The sequence below is a fragment of the Pantherophis guttatus genome, chromosome 2, assembly GCF_059756535.1.
Source record: "Pantherophis guttatus breed Tessera chromosome 2, ASM5975653v1, whole genome shotgun sequence".
In the NCBI taxonomy this organism is placed as follows: domain Eukaryota; kingdom Metazoa; phylum Chordata; class Lepidosauria; order Squamata; family Colubridae; genus Pantherophis; species Pantherophis guttatus.
This window is the reverse complement of record NC_142064.1, coordinates 244,650,854-244,676,891: the sequence shown is the minus strand read 5'-3', so window position 1 is coordinate 244,676,891 and position 26,038 is coordinate 244,650,854. Positions and strand designations below refer to the sequence as shown.

Here is a 26,038-nt window from a genome sequence, read left to right as displayed (position 1 = left end):
CACATCAATTTATTGCTTGTTTTTGCAGCCAGTGATGTTATATTTTGACAGTTTTATACAGGGCATGTTATGGTGCTACACAGTTCTTCTCCATAAGGCTATATATTGTAACGATTGAATAGAGATTTGAAGAGTGATTAGTCTTCCAGTTAGCTCCATTTTAATCATCTGCTTCTTGTCCGTTCAGTTGTTCTAGGATATCAGGGTATCCAGTGTTTCATGCATGTTTCATACTTCAGTTTACCCAAGAAGTAGCCTCTTAATTAGGAGCAGAATGCATTTGTGTGAACGAGAGAGAGTGGACTTTTCTCAATAACCTGTTAACCGTTGGTTTGTTTGTTTGTTTCTTTGGTCGGTTGGGTCTATTCAACCCATTGAACTGTACATCCATTACGCTGCTTGTATTCACAAAATACACTGAGTCACACATTAGCTAATCGCATTTTATTGTAGCTGCAGGTCAAAAATTGAGTTGCAAAATGGAAGACTCATAAATCATACATGAAATTAATTATCAACCTTATCCTCTTGGTTTTCAGCATTTTCATCTGACATTTGGGCATTCAGCCTTGATTTGATTTCATCAGATCAATACAAAAACTCCTTTGCTGACGCCTAGTGTTTGTCAATGTTTTTGCAGCCCTAATATGGCACATTTAATCATTACAACCTGCAGAAATCTTGACTTAGAGGACAACATTTTATTTGGAGTGTGCATGGGTATGCTTACAGCACCTGTCAAGAACACCTTAAAAGATCTGTGTCTTTTCTTGGGCTTATGATTCCAAGAAAAAACAAGCTTTAAAGTACTCCTTATTCCATGATCACAAGTGTTCTGTATCACATTTTACCCTTTGTCATTGCATCTCTGCATAGTCCTACTAATTATCAAAGTTCACACAGTGGCCCTTGGAGAACAGTCTAGTTCCTACCTAGTATTTAGTTCTTCTTTGGTTGCTTTGTGTTATCTACATAACATACCTTTGTGGCTCAGTGGTTAAAGTGCAGTATTGCAGGCTAACTCTGCCCACAGCCTGGAGTTCAATCCTGATGGGGCTCAAGGTTGACACAGCCTTCCATTCTTCCAAGGACCCAGATTGTTGGAGGCAATATGCAAATAATGCTTACATTGCAGAGAATGCTGCAAAGCACTATGGGGCAGTATATAAGCCTAAATGCTATTGCTATGCTATGCTAATCATGTTATATGGGAGTCTGAGAGTTATGGTTTATCTAGATCAGGGGCGCCAAATCTGATTGCATCGCGGGCCGTATCAGGCTGTATCGTGATGTATCGTGATTTTTTTGCCTTTGCGGAGCCGGGGTGAGCGTGGCCTGCGCAGGACCAGGCATGGCCGGTGCTGGCCATATCCGACCCGCGGGCCACCAGTTTGACAGACCTGATCTAGATAGAACCCATAGGAGAAGACTGATCTAGATCATCCAACTGTTGTAAATTATGAGAGATGGTATGGGAGAAGAGCCTTGGTGGTGCAGCAGACTAAAGTGCTGTTAAGTAGCACTTAGCTCCCAGCTGCCTACAATTACTGCGAGTTCAAATCTCACCAGGCTCAAGGTTGACTCAGCCTTCCATCCTTCCGAGGTAGGTAAAGTGAGGACCCAGATTGTGGGGGCAATAAACAGACTTTGTATAAAAAAGAACACCGCTTCTCTATAGTCTTTTTTTACCATAAAGTCTAAACTAACCACCGCATGATCTGTTACTTTAATTACTCCCACTTCCATTCTACACAACTTAGTTGCCATATCCCTAGAAACGAAAACATAATCAATTCTAGAATAGGATTTATAGATTGGGGAATAATATGTGAAACCGGGCTCCTCACCTTTAAGAAAATGCCACCCATCCACCATCCATAAAAAAGAATACTGCTTAGGGAGGGCCGAAAGCCCTACTAAGCAGGTATATACAAAAGTATGAAGGCTATTGCTTAATGCATTGTAAGCCGCCCTGAGTCTCCAGAGAAGGGCGGCATATAAATCGAACCAATAAATAAATAAATAAATAAATAAATAAATAAATAAATAAATAAATAAACTGAAAGCAATATTCCGTGGTAAATCCCACAAAATTTTAATACTTAAAAGGCCTTATCAAAAATAAAAGTGAAGGCTAAGAAGAGATATCAGCAAACTTCAACGATTTTTAGAAACAAACAAAAAAATTTCTTTCTCTTCTCAGGGTAAATCGGGAACGATTCTTAAAATTGTTAAGAAGGTGAAAACCTAAATCCTGATAGATCTCAAAACAATGTTTAAATTTGAGCTGGCGAGCAGAATAACCCCAACTGGTATAAGATTTATTGATTTGGGACTGACATATAATAGTAAAACCACACCTTCCAGATTAAGTAATAAAGAAAGACCACAACTCCTTTAGTGCCATAAAGTTTAATTTCCTTGGGTCTCTACTCCTAGGAAATACCCTGTTTCCCTGAAAATAAAACATCCCCTGATAGTAAGCCCAATCGGGCTTTTGAGCACATGCGCTAAAATAAGCCTCCCCCTGAAAATAAGCCTTCCCTGAAAATATGCAGAGCTGGAAATCAGGTAAAACGGCAAGAGGAGCCCCATCTTGCTCCACGCATCCCAAAATAATAATATCTCCCTGAAAATAAGGCCAAGCGCTTATTTAGGAGTTAAAAAAAATATAAGACAAGGTCTTATTTTGGAGGAAACACGGTACTGATGAGCATTTCACTATTTATTCTTTATTAGTGTCACTTCCTCTTAACTTTATTGATGATATTATCAACACAGCATTTACCTGAAAATATTTCACTGACTGAAATATTTGGTTAAATCTACAAGCAAGGCCTACATTTAGAGCAGGAATGAACAAGATGTCAGGGTTCCAAGTAACACCCTCAATGACAACAACAGAAGATGCTGCCAGGCCTGACACAAAACTATGTCCATAGCCCTCAATATGTTTAGGACTCCAGCTGTCAAAACAGCTGGAGCTGCATGCTCTGTGACCAGAGATTATATCAGATATTGTCTGAGATGGAGGCATCCAGTTGCCATCCTGCTAGGCAATTATGACATGATCCTTATATTTTAAATTATAATGGAAATGAAGAATGTTGAAACTCTGAGACAGATGCTTAGCTGGGTCCCTTGATGGTTACCTATCCCAGAAAAGAAAATTATCCTTTGTTAAAGTAAACCAATATTTCTTATATCATTTTTTTCTTCAGGCAAAATATACCATAAATTGATATGGGACTTTGGATGGTATAGACAGAGTATCACTCTTTCCCATTGTCCTGCTAGTGTCAAAAATTATTTATGTAATTTGCTTTTCTGTTCTCTTTCTTCTGCATTGAAACATTTTTATCCAGATTCCTAAAAAATTGGTTTTCTCCAGGTTCCTCAAATAATTGGATTCAAGTTGGCTTCTGCCCAATCTCGTCATTCTTTCCTTTCTGGAAAGGAAAGACTAAAACACCTTGTCTCTAGAGGAACTGATTTTAGTTTTTCATCTTATGAATTTGCATTTAGGGACATGTGCAAAGTTCCTCTGCTAATACAATCTGCTCACAGCACCCAATCTCACTCTGATCCCTCTTATCTAAACTTGAACTGAGCACCGCCTCATATTTGCAAGTTCACACAGAAAGTACAAAGAATATTTTTCCTTGACAAATAGCCAGTAACCCTATAAATGCCAAGCACAACTGAATTATTCATAAGGAGTGAAATTAAATATTTGCATATCCCTTTCTGTTGTCTGATAGTATTCAGAATGTATAAATCTTGTGACTTAAAATGTGCACACTGTTTGTATTTTCCTTCTGTTACCGTGACTTATTGATCAGCATATTAAATGGCATGGCTCCCTACCAAATTGGAATAAACCAATTTTGCAAGTCCAAAATAGGCTTATTTTGCTATTACTATATCAGGTAGATGACTTTTATGTAGAAATAAATTTGAAAGCCTTGTCTTATAATTAAAAAACTGTTTAATCTACCCCATAGTACTTTGTCCTAGAGTTCTTATACTGTGGGAAAATATGGGCAGAATAAGATCAGTCTAAATCCTTAGGTATTCTCCATGAATTGTCCTGAATAAAAAATAACAACAACAACAACAACAAAGATGTTGAGACTCTAGAAAGAATGCAGAGAAGAGCAAGAAAGATGATTAGGGGACTGGAGGCTAAAACATATGAAGAACGGTTGCAGGAACTGGGTATGTCTAGTTTAATGAAGAGAAGGACTAGGGGAGACCTGATAGCAGCGTCCAATATCTCAGGGGTTGCCACAAAGAAGAGGGAGTCAAACTAGAAGAGGGTAGAACAAGAAGCAATAGGTGGAAACTAACCAAGGAGAGAAGCAACTTAGAACGAAGGAGAAATTTCCTGACAGAACAATTAATAAGTGGAACAACTTGCCTGCAGAAGTTGTAAATGCTCCAACACTGGAAATTTTTAAGAAGATGTTGGATAACCATTTGTCTGAAGTGGTGTAGGGTTTCCTGCCTGGGCAGGGGGTTGGACTAGAAGACCTCCAAGGTCCCTTCCAACTCTGTTATTCTATTCTAACAACAACAACAACAACAACAACAACAACAACAACAACAATAATATTTAATTCTATTTTATAGTAAAACAGATTTTAGCAACCAGGCCAGTGGTTATCATGATCAAGATAATCAAAGACTTTTGTATAATCAATAAAGCACATATTGATTTTTTGGGGTGGGGGTGGGGTTGAATTGTAGGGGCTTCCAAACCATATGAACATGTCTGGGGAATATACAATGATTGCACACCCTGTATTATCCTTGTCTGTCCTCTTTCATTATTCTTTTTCAGCATCTCGTGATTTAAAATAATAACTGTTGTTTACAGAAGCATATTTGTTTTATTGTCACTAAAGCTTTGGGAATAGGCGCGCTGTTGCAAGCTTTATGACATTTTCCCGAAAAGTCCCCCAGAGGTTCTCTTGACATCAGATTTTTTTTTTTCTGGCACAGATGCCTGATTGCCTCCCCAAAGGTGCCCGATTGCCCTCACGTGGCTTGTCACCCATAGGGATTTGCCTTTATGTGCTACCTTTAATTGTAACCCTAGCCTTCTTTAATGAAGGATTGTAATTGAGCACCTACAAAATGGTGCTGGCTGTAATTTGCATCCGGAATATTTCTCAAGTATACCATTGTATCTGTTTTAAAATGCATTTTGCCTCCGACCGGAGCATTGCCAAATTGCTAATGACATTGCATTGCTCATTGTGATTGTTTGTTTTGGGGTTGTGATACTTCTTGTGTGAATTTAGAATTGTTTTGGAATATCTTTTTCCTTCATGTGTCTTCCTTTATAGAATTTCTTTGATTATCAGGCTGAGTACTATTGTCAGCGTTCCAAGTAATGTACCCATAGAAAGGAGAACTCTGAGGCAGGTAGATTCCTCAAAGAACAGTTTATTGGATACATCATATTGGTACAAACTGGTGAAAGCTGACTCTAAAGTTCCCACGGCCTTCACCTAATTATAAGTAAAAGTTTCCCCTTTCCCCCCAAACTCACTGGACACACTGTCCAATCCAGGGGTGAAATGGTCCCGGTTTGGACTGGCTCGGGCGAGTAGGTAGCGATGGCGGCGGGCAGCAAAAATCCCTGCCCCTACCCCTCATGCCCAGCTGAGCCACATGATCATCAGAGCCTTTTTTTTCTTTTAAATGGCTCTGACCAGCCAAGCTCTGACGATCCCAGCTGAGTTTCCTGCTAATCAGGCAACTCAGCTTGGATCGCCAGAGCCATGTAAAAGAAAAAAAGTTTCTTTTTTTTCTCCCCCACCCCCCACCCCATCAAGCCTCCAGCTTGCTTACCTTAGCTGCTGGTTGCAACTCGCTTGCTGTAATACCTGCAATCTATTGCATCAGCAAGCAACTGAATCTCCCTGCCTGCAATCATCAGTGAGCAGCTCTATCTGCAACTTCAACTGGACTTCAACTTCTATCTGGACTTCAACTCCCAGCAAAGCTGGCTGAGGAATTCTGGGAGTTGAAGTCCACAAGTCTTAAAGTTGCCAAGGTTAGAGACCCCTGTTCTATTGGGTAAGTTTTTTTCCCCTTTGGGAGCTTTAAAAAAAATAGTTAATTGGGGTTTTTTTTAGTTGTTCTTTTTTTAGACCTAGCCATTTAAAGTTTAGGAAGTTTTAAATTTAGCTGCTTTTATATAAAAATAAAAATAAAATAAAATAATATTTGTGCAGCTTTCTGAGATTTAGTGTGTTTCTGTAGGGTTTCACTCTAACTACACAAACACACAAAATCTCACAAAGCTGTATGTGGAATTTTGTGTGTGTAAAGTGTGGAAGTTGGTTTTTTGGGCTTTTTGTGGCTTGTGAGGTTCCTGCTTGTTGCAGGGGCCATTTTGGGTCTAGCACAGCTGCTTTTACATTGTGGGTGAGCCAGTTGTGTTGTGTTGTGTTGTGTGTGTAAAGTGTAAAAGTTGTTTTTTGGGGCTTTTTGTGGCTATGTGAGGTTCCTGCTTGTTGCAGGAGCCATTTTGGGTCTAGCACAGCTGCTTTTACATTGTGGGTGAGCCAGTTGTGTTGTGTTGTGTTTTGTAGGTTAAAAAAGGGCAAAGAAGTGACATTGACTTGGCCACACCCACCCAGTCACCTTACCACCAAGCCCCGCCCACTAATTAAGCCACGCCCACAGAACCGGTAGCAAAAATATTTAGATTTCACCCCTGGTCCAATCCAGTTGCTGGCCAGTTGCTTGGTTACTTTGCTCCTCCTCTGGCCAGCCACCTAAGAGAATGTCCTTGGTTCCTACAGGAAAACTTTATTGTTTTGGCTATCAAACCCCCATCTAACTATTTCCCCCCTCCCTCTGCTGTGTGACAATCCTGAAGCCACCAAGATGGTTTCAGCCAGATTCACTTCAGGGTTGACAGCTATTTCTTGTCTATACAGGTAGTCCTCCTCTTCTGAGCAGGTTACTCAGTGACTGTTTGAAATCACAACAGAACTCACCAGGGCTACTTACGACTCGGATTCAAAGTCCTGACAGCCACCTGCATCCCCCATGGTCATGTGAGCATATTTTGGGCACTCAGCAACTCGCCCATATTTACAGCCATTTGCAGCATCCCAAGGTCACATGATCTCTGTTTGCCTTTTTTTTTTTTGCAGGAAACTGGCTTTTACGTAGAGTTTTCAGAAAAAAATATCTATTGCAGACAATGGATTCACTTAACAACCATGGTATTTGCTTAATGAAAGCAAAACAAATATTGTAAAATTGGGAGCAGTCATGTGGCAGTCATTTAACAACCGACATGACCTACAATCGTAATTCCGGGCTCAATTATGGTCTGAATCAAGGACTACTTATATCTTCTTTCTCCAATTTGTTTTCATCCAGATCTGTTAGATTTCAACTTTTGGTTTGCTCAGCCAGAAGTCCAAAACATGGAGGACACCCCAATGTGGGGGGTGGGGCTCTATGATGCTTGTTGCAGTAGTTAATAACTTCTATAATGGCAACATGCTTTAGAAAATAAAGCTGAAATAGTAAGGACATAGAACTTCTCCAAGGTTGTCCATTTTCTCTTTATAAAGTGCGTTAGCCATATCAGTATGAACCTATAAGATGCAACTGAAGTGCGCAGGATATGTGCCTGAATTCCATGACCTACTCTAATTCAGGGGTTCCCAACCCCCGGTCCGTAGACCAACAATGGGCTATGGCATACCAGAAACCGGTCAACGCAAACAAGTGTAACCCCATTCGCAGGATGCAGGCAGCACACGAAACCACGCCCTCTCTGGTCCGCAGAAAAATCTCTCCCCACAGGATCGGTCCCTGGAGCTCAAAAGGCCAGGGGCCACTGCTCTAAGTGTTTTCTCCCCTAAGGAACTTCAGAGGACAAAAGAATTGCTTTCCCACTTCCTCCCCTTTTTTAGACAGTTGTCAGAGCAATCAATGATCATTACTCTTATTTTTCTCTCAGATTTGTTTCCGTTACCATCTGTTTCCATCTATCTCAGTCTAGAAACTGTTACCTCCTGCACGAAGGAAGAAAGCAAAGCTAGTGGTGCCGAACAGTCCTGGACACAAATACAAAAATAGAGACTATATAGAGGCTTTAAATAAAGTAAAATACATACAGGTAGTCCTCAATTTAAAACAGTTCGCTTGAACAGACTGTTCAAAGTTACAACGGCACGGAAAAGAAGTGACTTATGACCAGTTTGCACACTTTTTTTTTTTTTTGCTTTAATTTATATGCCGCCCTTCTCCAGAGACTCAGGGCAGCTTACAATGCATTAAGCAATAGCCTTCATACTTTTGTATATTTTATACAAAGTCAGCTTATTGCCCCCAACAATCTGGGTCCTCATTATACCTACCTTAGAAAGGATGGAAGGCTGAGTCAACCTTGAGCCTGGTGAGATTTGAATTTGCAGTAATTGCAGGCAGCTGATGTTAATAACAGTGCTTTAGTCTGCTGCGCCACCAGGGCTCATGACTTATGACTGTAGATCACGTGATCAAAATTCAGATGCTTGGTAATTAACTCATATTTATGACCATTGCCGTGTGCTGGGTTCATGTGATCCCCTTTTGCCACTTTCTGATAAGCAAAGTCACTTATTACTAACTTAACAACTGCATTGATTCACTTAAAAACTGTGACAAGAATGGTCATAAAATGGGGCAAACTCACTTAACAAACATCTCACTTAGCAACAGAAATATTGGGGTCAATTGTGGTCATAAGTCGAGGACTTCCTGTGTATGCATTCAACCCACAACAACAAGAAGATCTAGAAACAATATTCATAGATAGTATAGGCTGGCGATGTTCCGAAGATCAGCTGAGCAGCGCACGATCGTCAGAACTTTTTTTTTTTACTTTTTAACACATTTTTAACTATCGGTTCTCTGGAACTGGTAGTAAAAAATGCTTTAAAAAGGTAAAAAAAAGGGTTCCGACGATCACAGCTGTGGCGCGCGAGCTTGGGAACTTTTTTAAAAACTTTTTTAAAGCATTTTTTTATTACCGGTTCTCTAGAACTGGTAGTTAAAAATGCTTTTAAAAGGTTTTTAAAAACGGTTCCTACGATCGCGAGCCACAGCTGATACCCTCCCCACCCACCCCCACCCCCACCCCCGCTGTTCTACTTACCTTCCCAAGCCACCTTTTGGTGCGCAGCCAACGAACCAGTGACAAACCGGTTCAGATTTCACCACTGGGTTATATACATCTAACCTATACAGACAGACGTCTATGGGGATTCTCAGTCATCCAGGTCGTCCCAAAGGTGCTTTTTTCAAGAGGCAACTGGACTTCCTGGTTTTTCTTTGAAGACGTTTCACTTCTCATCCAAGAAGCTTCTTCAGCTCTGACTGGATGGTGGGGAATGGAAGGATTTATACTCCTTGCAGACAGCTGGGCATTTGCATTCTGTTAGCGGATCGTTAAGGTCACCTGGAGGTTTATCTGTGTCCTCGGGGATCACCTGAGTGGTGCAAATTGATGTGGAGCCTTCTTGGAACTGTTGAAAGGACTTTGTTGTACACTGGAGATAGATGATGTTGTATCCCTCCCCCTCTGTGGAGAGAGGGCTGTTCAATTTTGACATAGATGGCCTCTTTGACCCCTCTTTCAAACCAGCGGTCCTCTCTGTCCAAAATATGGACTTTGTTGTCTTCAAAAGAGTGGCCTGTGTCTTTTAAATGCAGATGGACTGCTGAATCTAGTCCTGATGCGTTTGTTTGTTCTCCTATGTTGTTCCATACATTAATGAAGTGGTGTGTGTGTGTGTGTGCATGTGTGTGTGTGTGTATTAGTCTTATAGTCATCATTTCACAAACACATGAGGCCAGTATCTAGCTAATTACATGCTATCTCTTTAATGGATTTTCTCAAAGCATCAGCATTTTCCTCCAATGACAGTTTCTATTTGTATTGTCCTGTCAAACGGATGCTTATCACAACTTCAGAACCTCTACATTTGATTTAAAAATTCTTCAGCCTTTAAGGTTACATTCCCTTGGTTCTATTAATAACCGAATATATACAGTATTAGGGAGGGGAAAAACAGGAAACCCAAAAGACTTTTCGAATATATTTTATGCTTTCTTTTTGTTTCTCTTTTAAATTTTAGTGTCTAGCACTATGGATTAACCGTAGAATATTTTATATAGTATGTGTGATTGCAGCCTGAATTAAATATAGTATCCCCTATATAATGTGTGATAGCAGCGTGAGACATCCTTATATGAAATCAAAAACCACTGATGGAGAATATCACCTAAGGTTCTTCCAGATAGAACTCAAGTAGAAATAAGGATTGGTTATAAATATAGTTAATATATTTAATATGGCATTGTCTCACTTGTTTCATCCTTGTTGCTGTTATGCCCTAACCTACAAGTATAATTCAGTTGTGTGCTGCATTCGCATACAGTTAATAAAGTCCATTCGCACATCATGTTTAAACTGGGAAATGGATAGCACATCCCACCCAAACCACTTCCATGTCCTGTGTTTTCTACCACTCAGTCAATTATGGGTAAAGGTGCTACTGAATCAGAATCAGAATGAATGCATTTGCTCTGGGATCTAATAGGCATCGTCTCTGCTCAAGCAGAAAATACAGAACATGAAGTGGCATGTGTAATCCCCAGACCCAAACAAGAATTGCTAGTAAATTGTAAGTTTTAAACATTCAGCATCTGGGGATTAGAAGTAGTCCTTGGTTTATGTCCAGTCATTTAGCGACAGTTCAAATTTGCAATGGACCTCCCCCAAGGGCAGTGGTGGGTTTCAAAATTTTTTACTAACAGTTCTGTGGGTGTGGCTTGGTGGGCATGGCATGGCTTGGTGGGCGTGGCTTGGTGGGTGTGGCAGGGGAAGGTTACTGCAAAATCCCCATTTCCTCCCGATCAGCTGGGACTTGGGAGGCAGAGAACAGATGGGGGTGGGGCCAGTCAGAATTTTTACTACTGGTTCTCCGAACTACTCAAAATTTCCACTACTGGTTCTCCAGAACTGGTCAGAACCTGCTGAAACCCACCTCTGCCCAGGGGGTACATACAACCCAGGTCTGATGGTCAGGGAGGTGCAGTTATATGACCCCATTTTGGGCACTCTTCACCCAGGCCGTATTTATGACCATTTGCAGCATCTTAAAGTCACGTGAGTGTATCGTAAGGCAGTTTTAGCCCAAAACCAGTATTTACTTGCGGTTTTCAGCAAAACTGGCACATAGAGAATGATTAGTTCACTTAATAACTGTGGTGTTTGCTTTAACAACGGCAGCAGCTGCTTAAGGACCACTGGAAAAGTTGTAAAATTGGGTTGGTCACGTGGGGTTTTGATGTACACCGTCACAAGTTATGACCTTGATCATTTGTGGTGGGATCTTCTTGATCCCACTAGAATAGATGGACCTACTTAGGAGAGGGGACCTAAAACATTCCCTGCCTTCAGACAATAATTTGGTCTGAAGCTTTGTAGAGCTTTGATTGGATCCGGAAGCAAATCAATAGCCAGTACACTTCCCACAGGTGAGATGCCATGGGTTCAAATCTAGAGTTGCACAAAATCATAGGGGCTGCCGCATTTCGAACCGCTTGAAGCTTCCACATACTTTTTAAGGGCAGTATGTAGAACATGTTGTAATAGTGAAGATGGGAGGTGATTGGCTGAGAGTAACTGTGAACAGGGACTGTTGGTCCAGGAAAGGGTGTAACCAATGCACAACCTGCAGTTGAATATAGGCCCTCCTTGGGAGGGGCTTTAAAAGGTTGTTCTTTTAAACTCTTAACTTTTAACTCTAAAAGTTCTTCATCTCACATAAGGTAGTCCTGTTGAAGAAAATCCTTTGGAATGTAGATAGGCATCCAGCATTCTTCTGATCATAATCTGGTTTTCTTTTCATGTCAGGAAGAAAAAAAAGGGGGGCAGCTTTAAAATTGGTTTCAGCCAAGTCCCAGCACATTATAGGAATTGATTCTGTGAACAGTAGCTGGTGCATTATTATATTCATTGTTCTTCTATCAGCGTGAGAAATCAACTTGGCTGCGTGAAGGAGAAGGAATTTTCTCCTTTTGATCATTAGGAAGGGACTAGACGCTGCCGAATTTCTATGCAATCCTGTGCTTTTTCCTCTATAGCTCAACCACATTTTAGCTTAGTTTGGCTTATTTTATCTGGTCTAGGGGGAAAAAAAATAATGATTAGTCTTTGGATGGGAGACTCCATTGTGTTTGGAGCTCTAGAGATGGTTGGTCATGTCCTCAGCCAAAGGTCACATTGTCTCTACTGCATGTGGTCAGAAGGCAATCGGCTACTTAAAAAGGCTTCATCCTATCATACAGCAAAGATTCCTATCCAGTTGTGGCATGTCAAATATCTGGGAAGCTTTTCAGAGTTCGGTTCTGGAGAGATCGACAGCTTGATCGCCCTCATCCAGAATCTCGCATTTCTCCAACAGCCGGCTGGAGAGTCATCCCATGTTCAAGAATTTAAAAAATAGCTACTGATCCTCAAGGAGGCTCTATTGATCATTAATCAGTTTGTCAATACCTTACTCCAATACCCAGATGGACCAAGGAACTCAGTATAGGAAGTCATCAGCCTAGCAGGTAAGCAGAGCCAGCCACCACACACTCATCCAACAGGAGCCTCATCCTATCCAAGAACAACAGTTGCTGCTGTTTCTGCAGCCATTTGAAAGCAAATGCCTACTTCCTTGCCAGATAAATATGATGTGCAAACCAAACCTTCCTAGTTTTGAGTGCATAATGTACATTCTTGAGATCCAAGAGCTTCTCTGTTGATTGAATCCTTGTAGATTCTTGATGAGTCTATTGACTGAGGGAGCCGCAGAGAGAGATGCATCCTCTCTTCTCATGCTGGCTAGTCCTGATTTAGATAACAGCACAGCACACCTGAGAGCTAATTTTGAGGATTCTGTCTGGTAGATAATAGCCAACTTTGAGACTTGCCCTCATCAATAGATTTAAATGTTCAGGGCAGGAGTACGCGATATTATTTCAGCTGATGGTTCAAGATATGAACTGAAATGAAGTGGCTTAACTGTTTGGTTCAGAAAAACTGATCTGCTTGGACATGGATGTTGGGGAAATTTGGATAGGAAGTGAAGGTGCTATTATTTCCTTTCATTCCCTTCTCTTGGAGACCCCTGAAGTTAAACCCATGCAGCTGGGATTGAACAGAAGGCTGCTTACTATCCACTTCTGTCTGTACTGTGGACAATCTAGCCATTACACATGAGGGTGCTACTGCATCACCAGAGCACTGCAATTATGGCAAGAAGGGCATTTGGCCAACAGGTGCTCTAAAGGCTCCCAATCAGGCTTGTCAGGAATTGGGATGGTTCCATCTCCAGAGATTCCAAAGCTGCAGTAATCAGAGGTTCAGCGGAATCCAGACCTGCAAAGCTGCACAGGGACATTTAGCCATTCCTGTTACCTTGCAAATCTCATTTTCCACTGGAAGACAGGCTCTAATAGATTTTGGCATTACTGGCAACTTCATTAAATCATCTGTGTACACAAATGTACTCTTCTTACACAGCCTGTCAACTCTCTTGATAGGGTTGAGATGATTTGTGGCCAACTGTCATGTTCAGGTCCTATCGTGGAAAGTAGTAAATCACTGCAACTCACCACCAGGAATCATCACCAGTTTTTTAAGCTCTTCTCCACCTTTCCCTTACATGCTTTAGTACTCCTAGAAATGGACTGGTTTCACACACACAATCCACATGTTCACTGGAAACACAGAGACATCGTTCAGTGCCCCCTGGATGCAAGATTCATATCCTGAAGGGGGCGGGGGGGAGGACTCCAATCAATTCAGAAAAAAATAGAACTAATCGTCCTCGCCTTCCAAATATGGTAGATTTCTTAGGGGAAGGAGAAATTCAAATCCCGCCTTCCATTGACTCTGTGATTGTATAATCTTACTCCAGGAACATAAATTCCCACATGATACCCATCCTCCAATCATATTTATGATTCTTATCAATATATTATTTTGAGCAGCTGTACTTAAAATAATTTATTGATAAGAATCATAAAAATACACCTGCACTCTTCTCCATCCACTGCCAATGAGGCGACCTTTTTTCTCAAAAATAATTGTTCCCCGAGTACAGTCCTTGATTACAAGATCTTGAATTGTCTAATTGTTAAAGAACCTTCTCATTGCAAATATGAGAAGGTTGTATCTTCAAGAGAGCCTATAAGTTGGACTTCAAGAGAGCTTACAGTGTTATTCATATGAAAGAGAGGCATACTGTAGACATCCCACAGAAATTGTCTGTCACTACAGGAAGTGTGAATATATAACATTGGCCTTCAGATTTGCAAATAGTCCATCAATCTTTGAGAGATTTATGAGTAATATCTTTCATTATTTCCTGGACAAGTTCTAGCTAGTCTGTTTGGAGGATTTGTTTATGCATTCTGGGTATCCTGCCTTCCATATTGATCATGTTGTTCACAACTCCTCAAAAGCAGCTTCTGTGTTATGCTGGAGAAATGTGACTTTAATGTGCCTTTCTAGGATATTATTTCAGATACTGTATTATATTTCCTCTGAAGGAGTTCAAATAGATCTGGGGAAAGTAAAGTCTATTTTATCTTGGGAGCTCCTACACTATCAAAGGTGTATAGCTTCCTTGGGATTTGCCAGTGTTTACTATAAATTCATTTCTGATTTGTCTGTGTCACTGATTCTCTCTCGCATCGCTGGCTCAGCTTGTCCAGAAGAGTATCTCCTTCAGTGAGATTCCAAATGAGCCTTGCATTAACTCAAACAGATATTCGCTTCTTAGCCCCTCATCCATCTTCTCACCTCCGTGTTAGTCAGGCTGATTTTGCCTTGGGAGTTGTACGTCAGCAATCTGCTCTGAGTTTCCAGGCAACTTCCTCCCTTGTGTATTTTTTTTCTTCTCAATAGCTGAATAAAGTTCTCATACTTTTAAGCAGGAAGTTTTCTTTCGGCCGTTTGAAAAGGCCTATCAAACCTGGAGCCATTTTCTAGAAATACTTCGCTATACTGTGCTGTTGAAGTTAGAACAAATCACAGGAACCAAGGGCAATTATAGTCTTTTCACAAGATCAACATTAGTCAGAGAGATTCACAACACATTTCTGGAAGACCTTATTTCAGCTATTGGATGTCACCCATCTCTGCCCATTATTCATAGTTGGGTGGGGAAAGTGGGAAGAAAAATGCCAGCTTGCCATTTCCCCAATGGGCATTTTTTGCCAGAAAGGAATACTTCCTGGTATTTACCAGGAAGTAAATACCAGAAACCAGCAAAAAAAACACCTCACAAATCACAGTCATATAACCATGGGGTACTGCAAAAAGCCATACAAGTGAGCTTGTTGGCCAAGCAGCCAAAGTGACTGCCATAAGTAGCTTTTGGGAGGTCCATTATAACTTCTAATGGTCATTAAGAAACCACTTATAAGTCGAAGATGACCTATAATTGCTATGGAAATGGAGGTAGGTCTTACTCCTCCCAGTCTGAATCTGGTTTTTGGATCCAGGTTGGTTTCTGATCCTTCCAAATATGCACAGGTAGGAAAGGATTACATTGTAGGCACAATAGAATTTCTCAGGGAAGGCATGTTGATGATCAACAACTCAAGGTTGCTTAGCTCAAGGCTGAGAAACACAAGGTTAAATATGCTTTAAGGCAATAGGAAAGGCAAGAGAAAGAAGCTCTGTAATTAAATTGCTGCAGATGTGAAAAGTGCCTCCACTTCATGTTGATTAAAGTAGATTCATCCTAGTGTACCACAAGGATTATAGCTGTGCTCTGTCAAGTGTCTGAGAGGCCTTGGCCCACTTTGGTGAGGGTTCTTGGCATCAAGGAAATATCAGGGTGTAGACCAGATTAGAGTAAAAAAAATATCCCAGAAGAAGATCATTGCACACCATTTATGTATTGCTGCCAAGAAAGCTACATGGATGTGTCATGAAGCCATCAGTGGTCAAGGATGTCATATGAAGATGTTACCTTTTCTATCCTTTGAAACCATACTTCTGTTGATGCCGTTTACCATTTACCAGCCACATCACCCAAACTTTTGGGGTCAAAGAGTATCCCAGTGTGTGTATGTGTGTGTGTGTGTGTATCTCTCTCTTTCTCTCTATCTATCTATATACATACATACATACATACATACATACATACATACATAGACATAAATATAGGCAAGTTTTGGTGTATTCGGGTCTTTTCCGGTGTAAAATTGAGAGTATCTTGGCGACGTTTCCACAAAGGGCCTGGTGGCTCAGCAGACTGATAGCATTGTGATTAACACCAGCTGTCTGCAATTACTGTAAGTTCAAATCTCACCAGGCTCAAGGTTGACTCAGCCTTCCATCCTTTCAAAGTTAGGTAAAATGAGGACCCAGTTTGTGGGGGCAATAAACTGACTTTGTATAAATATACAAAAGTATGAAGGCTATTGCTTAACGCATTGTAAGCCGCCCTGAGTCTCCGGAGAAGGGCGGCATATAAATCAAATTAAAAAAAAAAAAAAGGTCCCACTCGTCATCTTCAGGCTGGTGCCTTCGGTTTTGTGTCTGTGCGAGCAAAGCATATATATGTGTGTGTGTTTTCTTTTCTTTTCGCAGGCCTTTATGTGTATTTCTCTTTAGCCAGGTTCTTCCTACGTAAACCAAGATTTTTATGCAGCCCTAGTTCAGTGAAATCACAATCCACTAGTTTCTAGGCTTTTTTCAGGCAGCCAGCAAGCACCCTGCTGCCCATTGGGAGATTAAATAGATCTATCTTAGTCTCCTTAGTCTCCCAATGGGCAGCAGGGTGTTTGCTGGCTGCCTGAAAAAAGCCTAGATCTGGTCTACCCCAATATGGAAGGGAGCATCCTGCTTCCCTGTCGCCTTTCAGCTCCAATCCAGGAGCCCTCAAGCAGTCGCATTCAAGACAAACCATTTTCTACCAAATTTATATTTGCTATTTCTTTATCAACAAATATAAATTTTATATATATATACAGTATGTATGTATGTATGTATGTATGTATGTATGTATGTATGTACGTATGTATATATACAGTGTATATATGTGTGTCTGTGTGTGTATATCAGGGGTGGGTTCTACTTACCTTTACTACCAGTTCGCATCGTGCCCATGCACGCTCTTCTGTGCATGCGCAGATCACCTATGATGACATCCGGGTCAGTGGGCAGAGCCTCCTGCCAGTTTTACTACCGGTTCTATATATATATACATACACATGCTCTGTGTGTGTGTGTGTGTGTGTGTGTATACATACATACATACATACATACATACATACATACATACATACACATACTCTGTGTGTGTGTGTGTGTATATGTTTAGAACAGCCCAGTTCTGGAGACAGAGAAGTTCCCTGAGGATGGGCTCCAGCACAAGCCACAAAACTTGGAAGGATAAATCTATGGTCCCGGTGACCAACTCAGATTGGATCCTGCAATATTTCAGTCTCAAGTAATATTATTAGGCCAAGCATTCTGCATATAATTTAGCTGCATTTGATTTTTATTTCCTAAATGAAGAACTTTGTATTTATCTCTGTGCATTTTCATTCATTTATTAATAGTTGATTTTGCTAACCCATTAGAATTGGGGTATTTCTTACTTATAAGTTATTAGCTATCCCATCAAAGTTTGTGCTAGCAACAAATCTGATGAGAGGATTGTGCAATTCTTTGCATTTGAAAGAAAAAAGGTGTATCTGCCATATACCTATTGGCTGCCCTTTGCAGCTGATACGAGATCCTAAAAAACTATACTTATAGCTGAAGGAATTGCTCATGGGCATTATACATTCTGTGTGGACCTTGGTACACTCTGAGCTTGTTTGTTTTCCTGCAGATGTTTCATTACCCAACTAGGTAACGTCTTCTAGTACTGAGGGGTAGTTGGGTAATGAAATATTTGCAAGAAAACCTCCAAGCTCAAAGAGCACCAAGGACTCCACAGTTCAACCCTGAGCTACAAAGATTCTGTATTCTATTGGTACTGCTCATTCTATAGCACCTTTTTCACTTCACTATTTGAAAAGTAGTTCCCTCACCTCTTCATCCAAGTCATAATTGAAATACTGAACAAGGGTAGGATCTAGAACTGAATTCTGCAGCATCCAGCCTCTCCCAGCTTAATGAGGAACCAATGAGGAACACATTTTTATTTTATTTATTTATTTATTTTATTAAATTTCTATACCGCCCTTCTCCCGAAGGACTCAGGGTGGTGAACAGCCACAAGATAAAACACATAAATACAAAAATTTAAAATAAGTTAAAAATGAATTAAATAATTTGGCTGAACAAATTTAAAATACCCCACGATTTAAAAACAAATTAAAATTTACATTTAAAAGGGGGAGAAGATTTAGGCCAGGCCAGCTTGATGAAATAAAAAAGTCTTAAGCACGCGACGGAAAGTGCGCAGATCCGGGATCCTCCGTATCTCCGGGGGGAGCTCATTCCAGATCATAGGAGCCCCCACAGAGAAGGCTCTCCCCCTAGGGGCTGCCAGTTGACATTGTTTGGCCGACGGCACCCGGAGGAGCCCCTCTCTTTTGGAGCGTACTGGCCGGTGGGAGGCTATTGGTGGTAGCAGGCGGTCCCGTAGATAACCAGGTCCTAAGCCTGGTTATTTTTGTTCCTCATTGGAACAAAGAGGAAGATTTTTGAACCAGGTTGTACTCTTATCATTGTTATATTGTCCAGCCCATAGAGATATTTATTCTGAGAATGGATGATTCTCACAGTTCTTTAAAAAAGCAAAATGGAGGCCTATAAACATAACCACCTCTGCTACAGACAATTCCTGAGCATCAATCTCTAATTCCATGCCTTCTGAGCATTGGCAAAAAAAAAAAAGAAAATACTGTTTACTGATTGTTTTCATTTTGAAAATTAAATTAGAAAAAGAATGATGTAGTCCTAACAATTGGCAAAAATGGTATTGTGAATAATTGTTGTAATTATTTAAAATGAAAATATCTCTAATTCATAAACATTTTTAAATGCTTGTGTTACTTGCCTGCCTGTCACTAAAATGCATAGCATTCAGAACAAGTGTAGCATAATTTTAGCCAATCGGTAAGTAGGGAATAAGGGATTCAATACAGATAAGATTGAAGTTGCTTTCTAGTTTGCATTTAAAATCTCCATTTAATCAAGAATTGTTGAACTGAAGTCTCAAATGGATTTTCGTTAAGTGGAAGTCTCAAAACATGTCTAGATTCTGGTTACTCAGAGTTAGTTAACTTTAACATTGAATCGGGATTAAGAGAGGTGCAGAGGAAAAGAAAAAAGAAAATAGGAATAGCCCTGTTTGGTCTGCCAAACTGAACATTTGTTTCTCACAGTGGATGCTTGTGGATGTTTCCAGTCAAAAATTGGAAGAGACCCTCTTCTCCTACTATAGTTGTCATGCATTTGATATTTGGAGATAGGCTTCCCTCAAAGCAGAGATAACATCAATCTTCAAGTCAAATGGCTGTCAATAGATCTTTCTTCTGTGAAAAAGAGCCTTGGTGGTGCAGCGGTTAGAGTGCAGTATTGCAGGCTACTTCTGCTGACTGCCAGTTGCCTGCAATTTGGCAGAATCTCACCAGGCTCAAGGTTGACTCAGCCTTCCATCCTTCCGAGGTGGGTAAAATGAGGACCCAGATTGTTGGGGGCAATGTGCTGACTCTGTAAACTGCTTAGAGAGGGCTGTAAAAGCACTGTGAAGCGGTATATAAGTCTTAAATGTTATTGTTATTGCTATTTATACAACCTGCGTTTAAAGCCATCCAGGATAATAGTCATTATCATCATTGTGTGGTAATGAATTCTAATGGTTAATTATATGCTGTAGCAAGAAGCCTTTCTTTTGTCTCTTTTAAATCTCCTTCCAGTACACTAGTCCAGTTTTATTTTGAGGGGAGGAACTTATCTCTGACCATTTACTTCCCATATTGTGCATGGTTCATTCACCTTGATCATATCTTCCTTCAGTTGTCTTTTGTCTATGTAAAGGATATTCTTGTAAAGTAGATGTTTCAGCCCTCTTTTTGTTTTGATGCCCTCTTTGTCACTGTTCTGTTTACCATTTTTGAATATCTCAGATACAGATTTACTATCGGTTTATATAAAGGCATTCCATTGATGACAGTTCCCTTTTCCTTGCCTTCACAGCTGTCACAAACCGATTCTACAATTTCAATAAGCTACCTACTGTTTCACCAAGATTGTTATTCCTGAATGTATATATGTGAAGTTAAGATTCCCTCCCCCAATTAAATCACTTTACACTTACATAAATTGAACTGCTTATGCCATTGTGATGAATGTTCATTAGAATATAGAATAACAGAGTTGGAAAACCTTGGAGGTTTTCTAGTCCAACCCCCTGCTTAGGCAGAAAACCCTACACCACTTCAGACAAATGATTATCCAACATCTTAAAAACTTCCAGTGTTGGAGCATTCACAACTTCTGGAGGGAAATTGTTCCACTGATTAATTGTTCTAATTGTCAGGAAATTTCTCCTTAGTTCTAAGTTGCTTCTCTCCTTGATTAGTTTCCACCCATTGCTTCTTCTCCTGCCCTCAGGTGCTCTGGAGAAGAGCTTGACTCCCTCTTCTTAGTGGCAGCCCCTGAGATATTGGAACACTGCTATCATGTCTCCCCTAGACCATCTCTTCATCAAACTAGACATACTCCAACCGTTCTTCATATGTTTTAGCCTCCAGTCCCCTAATCATCTCTGTTGCTCTTCTCTGCACTCTTTCTAGAGTCTCAACATCTTTTTTACATCGTAGGGACCAAAACTGAATGCAATATTCCAAATGTAGCCTTACCAAGGCATTATAAAGTGCACTTCATGTGATCTTGATTCTATCCCTCTGTTTATGTAGCCTAGAACTGTGTTGGCTTTTCTGGCAGCTGCTGCACACTGCTGGCTCATATTTAAATGGTTGTCCACCAGGACTTCAAGATCTAATTCAAGAGATCCGTCTGGAACTCATCACATTTCGTTTTTCACCACCCTAAATACTATGATGTCATCTGCAGATTTGGCCACCTCAGTGTTAGTCTCCATTTCATGATCATTTATGGACATGGATCTTTGAGAAACTCTACTTCTTGTTTCCTTCCTTTCTCTGAGAAAATTTCCCCTCTATTTTGATTCTTTAAGCTTTTTAAACCAATTACCACTCAGTGAAAGGAAAGTTTACTCTATTACTCTCTTCCAATTTCAAGACAGGGTTGGCTATCTGTTCCTATAGCAAAGGCAGCTACAAATTCAAAATCCTTCATGGTAGCCTTCTTATCTTCTTTCAGTATCCCTTTCATTCTTCATTGTCTGGTGGCCCAGTCACCCTCTATGGCTATTGGGGGGGGGCAGGGCTGTGTATTGTTTTGAACATATGTTTAAAAGCTTCTGATTGTTTTCCTTCATGGCTTTTTGACTTAGGTTCTTTTTCTATATATCTTTTTACCATCTGCACAATATTTCTGCCAGGACTTCTGTTCCGTTTTATTCTCCTCATTAGGACAGGCTTCTCGTTTCCTGCAGGAAGCCTTCATAACTTTTACAGCTTCCCAGCTACTACTAAAAAAGGCATGCTGGCCTCTTCCTAAATTTGATTGGCCCATTCTGATACTGTACAATACATTCCAGTGGAGTCGCAAAAATTGAGGAACCATGTGAAGATACTGTGAAGAAATCTACCCTCTTGACTTCATTTTTCAGATTCTTTCACCAGCCTCCTCATTTTTGGAGGTTTCTATTTTTTTACAAGAGAAAAATGGACAATGAAACTTCCTAATTCCACCATGTAGATTAATAGCTATTGAATGTAATTTGCAGATATAATGTGCAGTGATGATTTTACAAGCTGGATGGTTTTACAAGCCGGATGCCGTAAAGTCACATGCTTCTCACCATTATTGTGGGTTCGCGGCCTCTCCCTTGTAGACTGTCAGCATGCAACCTCTGCATAATTAAAATGCTTTGTTCCGTTCTTTCAGTAAAGCTTTCCACGCTCTTCTTCTTAAATTAATGTAAGGAAGTTATGGTTCTCAGCCATATTTCATGGACGTCTGTCTCTTCAGATATATTACATAGAATAATATAGAATATAGAAGGTGTAGAGAAGGACATGCAAAGAAAAGGGGGAGGGGGAGAGGGGGAGAGCCTTCTCTGTGGGGGCACCAACGATCTGGAACAAGCTCCCCCCAGAGATACGGAGGATTCCGGAGCTGCGCACTTTCCGCCGCGAGCTGAAGACTCTTTTATTTCATCAAGCTGGCCTCGCCTAAATCTTCTCCCTTTTAAGTGCAAATTTTAAATTTTAATGTATTTTAAAATATGGGTATTTTAAATTATGGGTATTAATTCAGCCAAATTTATTTAATTCATTTTATTCGATTTTAAATTTTGTATATGTATGTGTTTTATTTTATGGCTGTTCACCGCCCTGAGTCCTTCGGGAGTAGGGCGGTATAGAAATTCAATAAAATAAATAAAATAAATAAATAAATAAAAGGGAGATAGGAGAGTGCAGGGCAACATTCCTCTGAATTTTTGGATAACTCCACCAAAATCAACCCAAGTCCCCAACTGTTTTTCCTGTGAGTCATAAGCTTTTCAAAAACAATATTTCTTAAGTCTCAAAGGTGAACTACAATTACTAATACAACTCCTCCTCCTTCTAAACTAGCCCATGGTGTAGCTGCAATATGAGTGATATGAATCCTGATGGCCAACGAAAGGATCACTTCAATGCTGGAGAAGGGCTTTGAATGGTAAAAATGACAGTGTACACCAAGGATGTCCAACCTTGGCAATTTTAAGACTTGTGGACTTCAACTCCCAGATTTCCACAGACAGCTATGCTTGAAGTCCAACAAGTTTTAAAGTTGCCAAGACTGGATGCCACGATATACCCTATTGAACTTAGGGATGTGGTCAGGGGGACCCTTCACTGCACCTCATTATCTGGATTTAGAATTTTTCAAGAGCATCTGAAAGCCTGAATCATGGATTCCTATCTTAAAATAACATAAGGGAGGGGGGGGGGAATGTGATTTTTATCAGCAGCCTATTAGTGCCATCTAGCGTTCACCATTAAGATATATTTATTTCAATCACTTAAGAGTGTGGGGAAAGATTCTGCCTGTATGATTCAGAGATTCAGCAGTTAGTTTCACAAACATGGTATATCCTTTCACCTGACTTCCCCTTAGAACTGGTATATCTTTACACTTGGGTTTTCCTCATAAATTTATCATTGCTGAGTTATGATCTCTATTCTGGCCATTCCTTAATATTATATTAATATTAATAATTTGCTGCGGTTTCAGTGATTTCTTCCTCAGCTGAAAATCCTATATGATGATCTATACTCTCACATTTATAATCATTATAAAATATAGACTTCCAAAAGGTGCTTCACACCTATTGAGCTACAGCTAACAGAATACCTTACTAATAAGTGCAAAGGAATTCTGGGAAATTAGTCCCAGTTTGGAAAAAACTGTCATAGTGTTACTTTTGCAGTGACTCAAGTGGTGGTTTAGCCTCACTACTACATAGAGGAACCCATAGTTGTGGGATACTGCATGGACAATCCTTTTTTAATTATGACTTTTAGGATCCAGAGGAAATGTCAACTGGCGGGAACTAGATAATGTGCCTTCTCTGCTATAGACCCTGTCCCTGTCCTCCTCAAACCCAGGCCTTCTATAGGAACTTGAAGGCCTGGGTTTGTACCAAGCCTGAGGCCCTTAAGGCGTGAAGGGCCCTGTTTCCTGGCTACATTGCAGACGTGGTATTCAGCAGGTTCTGACCAGTTCTGGAGAACCAGTAGCAGAAATTTTGAGTAGTTCAGAGAACCGGTAAATACCACCTCTGACTGGCCCCGCCCCCATCTATTCTCTGTCTCTTGAGTCCCAGCTGATTGGGAGGAAACAGAGATTTTACAGTATCCTTCCCCTGCCATGAACACCAAGCCACACCCACCAAGCCATGCCACACCCACCAAGCCACACTCACAGAACCGGTAGTAAAAAAATTAGAATCCTACCACTGCTACATTGACATCTATGATGACATTTTTTTTCTTGGCTGCCATATATATTTAATTTGTATTTATTGTAACTGTTTTATAATTATTTGCTGCTCAGAATCACTTGCTTGAGATGGGCAACGATAGAAATTGAATGAATGGAAGATGGGTAGGTGGGTGAGTGGGTGGGTGGATGGATAGATAGATAGATAAAGCAATCTGTGCCTTTCAGATTCAATTGTTAGGCAATTTGTTGTTAAACTTGAGAAAGGGAAATGTGCATCTAGATTCCTTGCCTGACACATAAATTGATATCCAAACTTATGAAGTCACAAGGAGTGTTTCATTCTCAAAATATATCAGGCAGCAATATTCATAGTAGTTTTGTTAAACAGACATTGCAGGGTTGATAATGTCATAAATGCATTTTGTTAAAAGAATGTAAGGCAATTATGTCATCTTAGTGATTCTGATTATTTTATTTATTCCTGGTCCACTGGATCTGCATTAATTAATTAATTAATTAATTAATTATTTTATTAAACTTGTATGCCGCCCTCTCTCCCAAAGGACTCAGGGCGGCTCACAACGATAAAAAACACATAAAATTCAGTATTCAAATATAAAAACCAATACAATCCCCTTTAAAAACCCCTTCAGTCCAATCCGGCCAGGCCAAATAGCCATGTTTTGAGGTCACGGCAGAAAGAGCGAAGGTCAGGGGCCATCCGGAGCTCCAGGGGGAGCTGACTCCACAAAGTAGGCGCACCCACAGAGAAGGCCCACTCCCTGGGAGTCGCCACCCGACACTGTCTGGCCGACGGGACCCCAAGGAGGCCCTCTCTGTGAGAGCGCACCGGGCGATGGGGAGCTGTCGCTGGCCGCAGATGGTCTGCTGCAATATAAAATAAAAACTTCAAAAATGTGGCTCAGTGGCTAAGACACTGAGCTTGTCGAGCAGAAAGGTCGGCAGTTCGGTGGTTCGAATCCCTAGTACAAGTCTCCTGCATGAGCAGGGGGTTGGACTAGATGACCTCCAAGGTCCCTTCCAACTCTGTTACTGTTACTATTGCACCGTCAGAAGAGCTTCCTTTAAGCAGCTCTCTTCAAATTCCTCTTTGGTAATACTTGAGGCAATAGAGATTCAAGCATCCCAGAAACTGCATGACTGAAATTCTAGATTTAGATGTTTACAAGTTTATATTGTCATTATGTCACAAGAGGTGTACGAATGTACATACTCGGCTGGATACAATTCAAGATCAAGTCTGACTGCAAAATAATTTTTTTATACAATTGTCTGGCAACTGTTGTCTCATCTCATATCCTGATAGCATATCATGTTTTTCTTTTTCTCCTTTTGTCTAGTTTGCAGTACCCCTCCTGTCAATATGAAAGTGAAACTCGTTAACCGAACAGCCTTGCTGGTGACCTGGAATCAACCAGAGATTATCTATCATCCACCCATTATGAACTATATGATTTCCTACAGTTGGAGTAAAAATGAAGATGAAAAGGAAAAGACGTTCACTAAGGACAGTGACAAGGACCTGGTAAAGCTACAGCCGTCTGACATTGCCATTAGTGTTAAGATAACCTCACTTTCTCTGCCCTCAGTTGAAATTATGGATATAAAATGTCTAGGGCCGTGATGGCGAACCTATGGCACGCGTGCCACAGGTAGCATACGTAGCCAGCTCAGTGGGCATGCCAGCTCAGCTCTGGCGCGCATGTGTGCACTGGCCAGCTGATTTTCGGGCCTTCTGGGTCCACCAGAAGTAGGGAAACAGGCTGTTTCCTGCCTCCAGAGGGCCAGGGGGTGGGGTGGGGAAGGCCCGTTTTTCTTTCTTACCTGGCTCCAGATCCTTTCTATGCATCTGCAGAGGGCAAAAACAGCCTTTCCCACTCCCTC

General features: G+C 40.7%; 1 protein-coding gene across 4 annotated transcripts in view; it reads left to right on the top strand.

Annotated features, from left to right (window-relative positions):
• PTPRG (protein tyrosine phosphatase receptor type G) overlaps positions 1 to 26,038 on the top strand; it is a 725,247-nt gene that overhangs the window by 588,001 nt on the left and 111,208 nt on the right. For all 4 annotated transcript variants that reach the window (XM_034408792.3, XM_087883749.1, XM_034408794.3 and 1 more), the window contains exon 9: positions 25,495 to 25,679. In XM_034408792.3, the coding sequence (XP_034264683.2) occupies positions 25,495 to 25,679 (185 nt within the window). The remainder of the gene's footprint in view (positions 1 to 25,494; positions 25,680 to 26,038) is intronic.